We start from the raw sequence: 11,669 nt of genomic DNA, 5'->3' as shown, positions 1-11,669 counted from the left end.
TAGCGCCGGCCCCGCCGCTCGCCGCCGCCGCCACCACCGCTTCTTCCCGCTGCCTCGGCCCCGGGGGACACCCGTCGCCGCCGCACAGCCGGGGTGCAGGGGGCCCGCCCGCACCGACACACCCACAGGGCAGCGCTGCCTCTGCGCCCGCCGCCGCGGAGGCCGCCCCTGCGCAGCGTGCAACATGGCGCTGGTGCCGTGCCAGGTGCTGCGCGCCGCCATCCTCCTGTCCTATTGCTCCATCCTGTGCAATTACAAGGCCATTGACATGCCCGCGCATCAGACCTATGGAGGCAGCTGGAAATTTCTGACCTTCATAGACCTGGTAAGTGCCCCGGCCCCGGCCCGTGCCCCCTCCGCCGGCCCGCCCGCGTAACGGCCGCTGCCGCGCGCGGAGGCGGGCCCGTCCCCCTCCCCCCTCCCCCAGCGGTGCGGCCCCGCTCGACAGCAGCGCCATGAGGTGACCTTAAAGCGGGACGGCGACATGTTGTGACTCCCCGGCCAGCCGTGAGAGGAGCCAGTCGGGCGCGACGGCCGTGGAGCTGGGCGGTTGGCGAGGAGACAAGACACGGAAAAAGCCACGGAGCTGCCGCGTGCCAGCGGGCCGCGGCGGCACGGAGCCCCGTTGTGGCAACGCTTGTGCCATGTTTCGCCTTCTTTATAATGGTTGGCAGTAAACACCAGAACCTGCTGGTCGCAGTGTTTGGCTCCAACCTCATAAAACGTGCTGTCTACGTAGAAGGCATGCCTTGTTCCCTCCGGTCCACCGGAGGAATCTTTCCGGGCAGGTGCTAGCAAGAGAGTAACACAAAACCTACTGAGCGACTCGACTTGCCAGATCCAGTTCGCTTTGGTTCCAAACTCATAAATCAACCTATTAAACCAAAGATGTTTCTTCTCCCCTTTCTTTGTAAGGATCCAGATCCTGAACTATCAAGTGTTTAGTAAGCCTGTTGGAAACCCCCAGGTGCTGCGGCTGAACCTTGCTGGTCAGGGGCCATTTTTGCCCCCAGTTTTGTAGCCTTGCTGCCTCCATTGCAGGGTTGCTTCCAGTGCACTTGGGAGGAGAGGGATGGGAGGAAAAGAGATGGGAAGAGAAAGTTGGTTCCTGATGCAGAAATAAGATAGCAACTTTCATCTAGCACCTAGAGTCAAAGCATTTTTTTTCTTTTTATGAACCCAGAGTGTAATTAGACAATACATTTTATAGYTCCTACTGAGTTAGAAAGTCTGAAAAAGCCTCTACTTCAGTGTTCCCTTGCGATAAAACCTTTCTCAGGACCCCATTCTTGTTTCACAAGTGTTGCTATATTAACTGCCTACTCATTTGATAGCCAGTCAGTGGGTTGAGTTTGTGAATTTGGAAACCAAACTCAAAAACTTAACCTAGTAGGTCAGGCACGCACAGCATTAAGATAAGGTCCATTGAGCTCCATATTTATTTTTTTTAGAGAAAAGAAACAACTACTATATTTTTTATTTAACCAAGACAGTTTTTTTTGTTGTTGATGAGTGCCAAAAATTGACTGGACCTCTGAGGATCCATGGCCAAATGAATAGTTTTACTACCATTGTAAAAGGGTGTCTTAAGGCCTGGATTTTTTTCTGGAATGCAAACTAATGTCTAAWTTTTTTTTCTTTTTTTCCTTTTGGGCTGCTGAATAGTACCATCAGTGATACTGATTGATAGAAGTTAGAGTCAAATGCCATTAAGTTAAGGTGGAGCTGTTGACTTCAGTGACAGTTGAATTGGATGTGAACCAACTAAAGCTAAAAGGCGACAACCTTGTATTTGAATCTCCTTCACCTTTTTCTCTGTTTTTATAGTTCGAACAGTCCCTGGAGTATTAAGTGGACTAAGGCTGTTTGCCATGCACTGCAAGTGACATTTGAGAGTGCATGATATTCATTATTTCCCAAGAAATTACAGTGTACTGTCTATGACAAGTTCATGTGGACTTTCCCACCAAAGTATACACGTTTCAGGCTACTTCTGAACTTCTGAACTTCTACTTACAGCCCAGAAGGTCAAGTAAATGTGTAATGCTTTATAAAACAAAGACTAGAGCAGTTGTCAGCTGCAATTAGTCACTTCTGTCCTTTAGCTCATAGATGTCATGTCTTACCCATAGTCAAGTCTGGTGGTCAAGAAAAGGTTAATAGTTCCTAATAATCTTGATTCCTTCCAAATAATGGACACAACTACTTTTCTTTCTTGATGCCTAGTCAGCAGATTGCCTGCTCAACTTGTTAACAATATTTAATTCTGTCCAAATACCTCTGGTAGCATCTTATCTGAGCAGATCTTTCTTTATGTCTCCTGGGACAACTGGGAGACTTCAAGAAGCAAAATTCTGTTGTGATTCCTGAGGAGGATTCCAGGAGGAGTGGTTCGAGGATGTTAGGCACACTTCCAAAATCCTGTATGTTAACTAAGTTTTAAAAAGCTCGTCCGTAAGTTTCAGTTTCTTCAACCATGTGCCATGTTGCTGTGTCAGTCATATTCAAAGGCTGTCTAGACAAAATAACACCAATGCCAGAGTTTTGGCAGACATGTTTTTGCTACAGATTGTTCCTCCACAAGCAGAGATTTCATCTTTGACATCACAGGAGCATGTAGAAGTTCTTTTGGTTTCCAGAAAATGCTACTAGTTTTTGTAGAAGTGACTTTATGAACTGAATGTGAAAATCGTTTTGGAATCTTTTCTATATATCTAGTTGTAGTGGGACGTTTCACTCTCAGCATCAGTAAGTGCCTCAGAGATTTAGATAGCTGGCTTTGCAGAGGTGCTATTTAGTTATTTGCATGTAGCATAATTTTGAATCAAATTATGAAAAACTAATCTAAACTTATCTAAAGTAAGAACTAAAACACCTTTAAAGTAAAATATAAGACATAGCAAAATGCTCAAAATATATATATTAATATGAAAAGTAGATCTATAAGCTTTAGATTGTTTATAGCAGTTGAGCATTAAGAGGAATTTGTTCAATACAAAGCTAAAGATTGTAATATTCTGCGCAATGCTATGTTGTTTGAAAAGAGGATATCTTTTAGAGAGTGCAGTGACTTGCCGTTTCTAAAAGTTTGCATTTATCTGTTTTACCTGCCCATCCATGTTATTTTAGATTTTCATACAATAATATTTTGCACGTTCATACCTAAGTAATATTTACTTAGATGCTGATATTCATGCTTAATGTCTCCTGTCCTTGGAGTAAAGGAGAGAATAAGCATTACTGATGACTTTAACTGTTGTTATATACTGTCTTGTACTGTCTCAGTTTCTTTGCAGTTGTGAATGTGGTGGCCACTCTCCCTAAAATATCCATGTCAATAGAGGGGATTTTTTTTGATTTATGAAGAGATGTTCTGAAATGAATATTGTACTGTCAGTACACTGGTGATGTTCCTCACTGTTGCTGCTAGCAATCATTTCTCCTCTTCAAACTTCCAAAATCCTTTAGAAAACAGCAGTATCCTTATCTTCATTTTATACAGAGGTAAGCTGAGGTATACAGAGGTGATCAGTTGCTGCCCAGATCAGTCACTAAGCCAGGCAGATTAAATTATTGAGCTGAATATTCAGGCTGCTTCATAACTGCACCATGATGTTTTGTTTCATTCGAAAGGCAAAGAATTAGATTCAAGATATTTCAAGAGATCTGTATAGCTACCTTTTTAGACTCAGATTCACTATTTACAGGTTTTGGTACTTCAGTACTGGACTGCTGCACTGATCCCTGCACCACAACTCATGAATTTATTGTTGAGCCTCATAGGAAAAGTTAGGTTAGGGTGAAAATGATGCCAGTATGAAAGGATTAATTGCAGCAGGTTGGTCAGCCACACAAGTCTTCCCCACTTGTAGCACTGTTTGTTCAGTTCTTTAAGCACTTGAGATAGCAGAATTAAAGATAACGGGGTCATCTGGCATACATTGCAGTCACACCCCTGTCTTCATAAACATACATACGAATCCTTTGCACCAACTTGTCTAAAATGACAGGATTTTTACTATTGTAAGGATTAAGTTTTGTTCTTCAGTTTCTCTTGGTTCTCTTACTACTGTGGAGAGAGGAGGCAAAAAAATAAATAGAATTTGTGTTTGGAATTAAGTGGAGCCTGCAAGTGCCAAAGGAAGACCATATGTCTCATTAACAAAGGATGCCCTAGTATAAATAGCTTCCATTTTTCATTGTGCAATTTCTATGAAAACTTTATTCCTCAAACAATGCTAGAATAAAACACGATACAATTGCATATAAATAAACATATAGTAACAAAATACAGTTTGGGTTTTTTTGACCTTAAGGGATCTCAGACAGATAGTTACAGAGACAGAAACCAAGGCTATAATTTTAGAAGGAGTCTCAGGTTTTATGATTTGTTAACAGTCCTATTTTGAATAACAGAATGTTAACATGGTATTCATACTTCTTGATTCAGGGCAACCAAAGCTAGAGAGGAATTAATTATATACAGACTTGTCAGGCCTCGTACTTTTATTATTCATTAAAAAAGCRAAAGTGTCTGTTTGCCTGTATTTACTTTTATACATGGCCTGGGTTCTGCAAAAGACATGTATCAGTTTTGTTCACAAGCACATTTTTGCTGTACATGCAGAAAATGTCTTTAATTTGATTAAGTTTAAATGAGTCATCAGAACTTAGTTTATTTCTTCCCTTTGGAAAACTTTAGAGAGGCATATTATCAAGAATAGGACTAGAAACTAGAGTTTGTATACCTATCATTTAAGTTAAACTTACTTAGTGTATTATTTATATTAAATTATATGAGGTACATTTTCTAGATAAGAAGAAATCTAACAGCTTAAAACATGAGTAAAAATGCTTTGGGTAATGCATGGGTAAAAAAATCCCATCTAAATATTCTAGATGGGATATGCCCAAGTTTGGTTTAGTGATGATAATGAGAAGTAAGATGACCAGAAAATGTCAGAGGCCAGAAGATTCAGAAGTGAAGAATAAATTGGGAGTTTTCCTTAAGTAAAGGTCAAAAAGCCATCTGAATTGCAAACAGTCAATATAGTCATTACCTGTTATAAAATAAAATAACCTCCGTATTAGCAATAGATTTATTGGTTACCTTATAAAATCACAATGCCTTAATATTCATAATATGCTATTACATTACACAGACTCTCTTACCACTAATATTAATTAAATTATAACAACAAAGTACAGATTTTGCTCTTTACCTCTTCAAGGTAAAGCAGAATTTTGAAAGTAACATTGATTTACTGTGTCAATCATTATCCAAGTAATCAAATACTTCACAAATTTAATTCTATTGTCATATAAATATATATACCTAACATCTAGTATGTGTGCTATTGTCCTTCATTTATTTCTGTTGCTGTGTTAAAGATTATGAGATTCTTTTGATTGGCTTCTGTAAACTCTTAGTTTCTTTTACATGAGGTTCTTGAACTTCTACAGTTCCTAGCTGATGTCTGGAGATTAAAAGGCAATTTGTGTTCTTCCAAACTGTGCCAGCAGCCTGACATCTGAAATTGAGCAAGTTTCATTGCAAAGTGTGCAGGTTAAACTTACCACAACCCAGAGGTCACAAGTGAAAACAAATTCCACAGTCTGAGGAATATAATTATATGACACTTTTCCCAGTTTTCCTCTGCTGAAATTAATTTCACCTTCTGCTTTTCTCTTTCATCATCTGTTGAGTTGCCCTGATAGTCACGCACCTTTGTCAAGTGTTTTATTGCTTCTGTATGAAAAGATTACGGAAGTGTAAAATATTATTATTTATTACTCCCAGAGGTAATTMATCACCATTTCTAAATATCTCAGTGTTCTCTACTATAACAGAGAATACAATAGCCAGTGTTTATCAGTCTACAGAGAAACTTAAGAGATTTCTCTTTGAAGAATAACAAGGTGAGGTTTCTTAATTGCACTTAATGCATTTGTGAGAAAAGGCAATGATGTATGTAACAGAGCCTTTTAATAAGTGTATGTTTTAGATTTTTTTTTCATTCTTAGGCTGTAAATATGTCAGAGAAACAGTTATGTATTGTGCTGTCAGTGCAGTAATAAAATGTAGTAGTATCACCATTTCTTATTCATAGACCATATTTTCCACTTGGTTTTTGTAGTGCTCTTACAGATTGAAAGGGATTTGAGAACTGCATTGAAGAGTTCCGTTTCCACATTCTATTAGCATGTTTTTATTTTACAGTTGGACTTAAATATGTTAAACATTTAATTTGGCAACTCTTGGGAAAATTGTGTCTGTCAGGAAATGTTTGTGTTGGCAGCAGGCTTGGCTGAAGAGAGGACAAATTGGGATCACTTACTATGATTATAGATATAACTAATGGCAGTAATATTATTTCATAACTTAGGTAATAGTGCTATATTATGAAACAATGTCAAATCTGTAGGGTTTTGCCAGAACGGTTTCAAATGATGACAACTTCAAGAAGCTGGTTTAGTGGATTTTCTATTCCCCTTTGAAAAAAAATCTTAAATACATTGCATTACATTTGGAGGATTTTCTTTATAATTTTATTTTAGTGTCAGGGATAGCTAGATTATTCTTATATGCCTCCATATGGCAAAGTTCATAACATTACTGTATTTTAAACAGTTGTTTGAATAATAATAACACATCTAGTGTATCTCAGGGAGTTCCTATGCTGAAATCAAAATTGAGGTTTTGAACGTCCTTGATTTGTTATAAATGTAAGTCCATAATAAAATATTTCGTTGATATATTTTTTACATTATAACTGTATTTATATTATATTAATGAGACCGTGCAAGTTTATACAAGAAGCAAATTTTGTGAGACAGTCCTTCTTAAGTTCTACTAAAGATTTATATAGCCTATTAAATCCTTAACTAGGATAGAAAATTTCAAACTTAGTGTTTTAAGTTAGAATTGTTTTTAATAAAAATCAAATTTTCCTGGAATCTTTGCAGCTACAACAAGCTGAGGATGTACAAAAATATTAGAGTAGAAGTTCACATGGGTATTTGTTTTATCTTTAAGCTGAAAAAAAATTAAACTTGATCTCTATAACTGAATGTAGGGAACCACTCAAACAATAAAAGCTAAAGTTTAGAATTTTAAGACTGTAATAACCTCAGTAATCTTTTATTATAGGTTTGATGGAGATTGAAATATGCTAATAAGCCACAGTACAGCACAATGACATAAAGTTGTTTAAAGGCATAAATAGAAAAACTTTATGAAATTACATAAAGAACCCTGACATTCCACAGAAATATGTATGTAAATTTGAACAAAATGAAACTACAATAAAATTTAATCAAAGTTGAAAGAAACAGGCAATTCTGCAATATATTAAATGTGGTACAGTGTAGATTTGTTTCAAGAGATTATGCCAAATGTTTATTTATCTAAACAAAGCAATAAAATTAAAGTATCTCAGATTCCTTCCATTGCATGCAGCCACTTCTGTGCTGTGACTTTCCCTATCACTGATGATTTCCCTACTCATTGGAGTTGTCACTGCCTGCCTATCTTACTGTGGTATTTGGAAAGCATTTTTCTAATTGTGGTAGTTTAATTTAGACTCTAATGCTGGGAGGAGCTCAGCAAAGATGGAAAATTCCTTGTTATTTGCAGTTTTAATTGATAATGGAACTCCAGTGATTAAATGTTAAAGAGCCCAACGCCAGTGGAAGGTTTGTATGCTTTCAGCAGGGTTAGAGAAACAAGAACTGGCATGTAAGARATTCACACGATACTGGACACATTTTTATACTCAAAAGTAAATTATATTATTGCTTGTAGTGCGCACGTGTAAAACATCAAATTCCTCTCATGTACATTTTTGTTCTTTTAAATTGCTTAATCTGCTAAATCTGGTCTTCTCACCTTGAGATGTCCAGGTATATATACAGCATATAAGGTGAAAAGAAAATTGACATTGCCTAGAATTATTTTGAGGACCTAAGTGAAGCCCAAATTTTTTGTTGGTACTGTGAATGGAGTGAATATATTTTCTAATGAGAGCTTTTCCAAGTTTTGCCTTATTCACCTGCATTTRTTTTAATAGCTGTATTTTCCTCTATACCCTACTTTTGAAAACTCTGGATTTGTTATTTGTCTTCAAAGCCTTACAGCCTTTCTTATGTTATTCTTATCATTTACTATGCAAGATTTTTTTTCAACTCAATATAGTAAATTTAATACAACTGAAAAAAAGTATAATTAATTTCAGTGGATGGAAAAGTTAAATTTGAAGAAAAAAATCCATTGAAAGCTGAAGTAATACTTCTGGACTTCCTGAAAGGAAGAATCTAAACTAAATTAAACTTTCCAAGTATGCTTTTGTAAGACTTAAATAAAAACCTGAAAATCTGGTGGTTCCCCCTCAATTCATGGGATTAAGCATTCAGAGGATTTTCATCATCAATTTCCCAGTACCTCAGAGTATTTTACACTCTCTTCAAAAATATTTGACATTGTTTGTTGTTTTTTTGGCAATATACTGCAAAATTTAGAGATTCTATTGGCTAGAAACAATTAAGCTTACGCAAAATGCTGGGAGGAAATTAGAAGCTGATTTTCATTTATTTGAAGATTTTTGGTCTGTCCTGAAGTCTTGACCTGAAGACTTAGGTCAGTCCATGCAATTTACCCTCTGGAGTCTGAAACAAACATTTGAATGGCTGATGCTATGTTCCCTGAATATCTTGTCTTGCCACTGTCCTTGCAAGCATCCTGTTTACGGTAGGATTTTCCATGAACACATTTGCCAAAGGGTACAATTATATCATTTCCTCTGAAATATATGCAACTGACATAGCTCAGGTATTTTTGTCGGTGTTTGTCACATTAGTTACGAAGTGCTTGAGGACAGTCTACAGTATAGCTTAAGACAAAAGTAGTACCGCTGAATTTTTACCAGCTGAATGTTAGGTGTCCTGGTAAAGGTAAACTCGAGCAGAAGGTGCAGGAGAGTAGAAGGCCAAATCCCTTGCTAACTTACTAATTACTTGCTAACTTTTCTTATAAAGCAAGGTATAAGTAAACCATATCTGAATGGGCAAGAAAGGTAGTGGAGGGGGAGGTGCCATGAGTTAGTTTATGTGAAACAACTTAAATGAACTGTAAACCTCTAGGAATGGTATTAGACACTTTAGATTACTTGAGTTGGATGTATTAGGACTTAATAAGGAACTTTATTGGGAATTGATTGGCTCCTGCATGCTTTTGAAAAGCTCTGCCTGCCTTTGTATACTGCTAAAATATTTATTTTTAAACCTAGGGTTTTTTGCACCTGATGGTGAATTTACTTAGTTTTTTTGTGTGTGTGCGCTCCATTTGTGTATACTTTATCAGGTATCTCAAAGCCTTTTGGTCCTGGCACCACATAAGTAACAAATTGTTATTTATTATTATTGCTATTATTATTAGAATCTGGTGGGAGTGGGAGTTCCACATGCAGAGCACAGGTGGCATATGCTCCTAAATGTACTTCATCAGATGCAAGAGAAAGAAAAGAAATTATTGACTTTTAATACTGTTATATAAAATGATAAATGTATGAATGCAGAAGGCATGTTTTCACTGTAAGACACTTAAAGAGCTTGTGGCTAAAGTGGTGGAAGCATTTCATATRACTGACGTTCAGCCTAGCATTTCTGTGATCCTGAGACACTTCAGTAGAACAGTTTGCTCTAGAGAAGATTGGGCTTTTTATGCCCAGCTACTTGTTCAGGCTCAGCTCTCTGAAGAGTGCAGAGAAAGTGGGAGAGGAAAGGAAGAGCTAATAGGATGACTTTGTACCTGAGGTGAGTAGGTAAAAGAGTGCCCCATGCTGATGAGCCTGGTGTTGCAACAAACTGTTATTTAGGTATTTGGCTGGCAGCTGTGAGGATGATAAGAGGAAAAACAAGATGTGTAGCCAGTACTTTGTAGCAAAAACTGCATGTGTTAGGTCTCAGACTCCCTTTCCTCTATTGTCCCCTCCCCCATTTCTTTCTCCTGCACAGCCATATACCCACACCCACACACCCACACTCACAGCCATACACACACACACACACACACACACATTATACAGTACCACTTCCCTGCACACAGCCTGTTTAGCTTAGCACTCTTCTGCAAAGTGGAAGGTGCTTGCAAAACTTTGCCCTTAGTTAGAAGCCATATGCATTGACAGATGCAGAAGTCCCCATTTGCTGTTCACTTCAGCACATTAAAACTCCATGCTGTGAAGACTTTCTTGACCTTAATTTACTCGTTATAGCTGTGTTCCAAGAACTGAAAATCTGCATGTGCATTAGACACAATTAGCTGCGTTCCTGTGCTTTCCAGGGGTAACTCTGGGGAATGAATGAATCATGAAAGAAACCTTTACCTTGTACAACTGATGCGCAGCACTGTACTTTTAAACTGGACATTCCGGAAGCTAAAAGGGATTTGGGGCTTTTGGTAATGCATATGCATCTTTGCATAGATTTGACATAGTTGTTACTTACTCATGCTGCGCATCATATGAAAACACTAAACTGCATTTATAAAATCTGTTCTGTCATCTCTCCACACACTGTGCACATTTAGGAGTAAAATGGCCTGTTACTACTGAAATCATTTTAGTTGACCGGTTAATGAACCACASTTAGAAAATTTTGGTTTGAAGTACAAAACACTTAAGTTTTTGAATGTCAGAGAACTCCAGCTAACAAGAGAGAACAGACAGCTTTAAGGTCAGCTGTCTCATGACCTACCATGGCTAGAAAGGGATATTCCTGTATTTATTGAGAAGCTAATGATTGTTCCTAATTCTAAACATATGATTATGGAAGATTGGTATTCAGATGGCCTTGACTTCCATGCCAGCCTAATTTCATAAGCTAAACACCTCTAAATTTCCAGGGATAATATTCTGTGTTATTCGTCCTACTGCAACATCTAAAAAAAAACTATAAATGTCTTAGGGTGTGCAGGGGCTGATTCTGTATCTACTATGAGCCATGTGAATGAGGATGTTTCCACTTTGTCCTTTTCCACTCTCRCCCTTATCATTTAGGCTACTCAGTTACAGACAGCTGTTAGGTGTCACTATTTTTTCTGCTCTTCTTTGCTCGTAGCAACTGGTGCATCCCCTTCTAATACCCCCATTCCTTCTAATCTCTTCTTACCTAGCACTATCTCCTTGATCTTTTATCTGTGTATCTCAGATCCAGTTGCTCAACAAATCTTCTTCCAAAAGCCTATGTTGTCCTGTCTAGTGTTTCTGGTTTTTATTAACACTGTACTCATTAGACTCTTTTCCCACCATGCACACATCCTGTCTTTTCTCACTGTTCATTCGCTGTTTTATTTTCTGCACCCTCACCCTGTCTATACCAAATACCTGACCTATACAGTTTCATTATCATGTCTTTTTAAAGCACTGTGTAGCCCAGCAGAAATAAAGAATCAATCATTTCTCTTCAGAAAGGCTTGATTTCAGTCTAGTGATAGCCTCAGAGAAACAGCTTTCAGAATCATGTTATTATGTACAAGTCTTACGTTTGCTTGCTAGTTTTGAGTGAGTTTTTAACCATCTGGGTTACAGGATAAAACACCCATAAGTGTTCAGCATAATGGATCAAGATTGTAATGTTTATTATGGTTTTAAAATCTAGTCACTTTTTTTGGT

General features: G+C 37.9%; 1 protein-coding gene across 1 annotated transcript in view; it reads left to right on the top strand.

The window, feature by feature from the left end:
• The first annotated feature begins 8 nt into the window (after positions 1-8).
• AIG1 (androgen induced 1) overlaps positions 9-11,669 on the top strand; it is a 129,227-nt gene continuing 117,566 nt past the window's right edge. The window contains exon 1 of the mRNA XM_085299265.1: positions 9-325. Coding sequence (XP_085155391.1) covers positions 185-325 — 141 coding nt within the window. The 5' untranslated portion in view covers positions 9-184. The remainder of the gene's footprint in view (positions 326-11,669) is intronic.

The sequence above is a fragment of the Rhea americana genome, unplaced genomic scaffold, assembly GCF_003343005.1.
Source record: "Rhea americana isolate MKP2758 unplaced genomic scaffold, rheAme1 scaffold_149, whole genome shotgun sequence".
NCBI classification, from domain to species: domain Eukaryota; kingdom Metazoa; phylum Chordata; class Aves; order Rheiformes; family Rheidae; genus Rhea; species Rhea americana.
The sequence above is the reverse complement of the archived record's forward strand: the minus strand, read 5'-3'. Positions and strand labels throughout refer to the sequence as shown.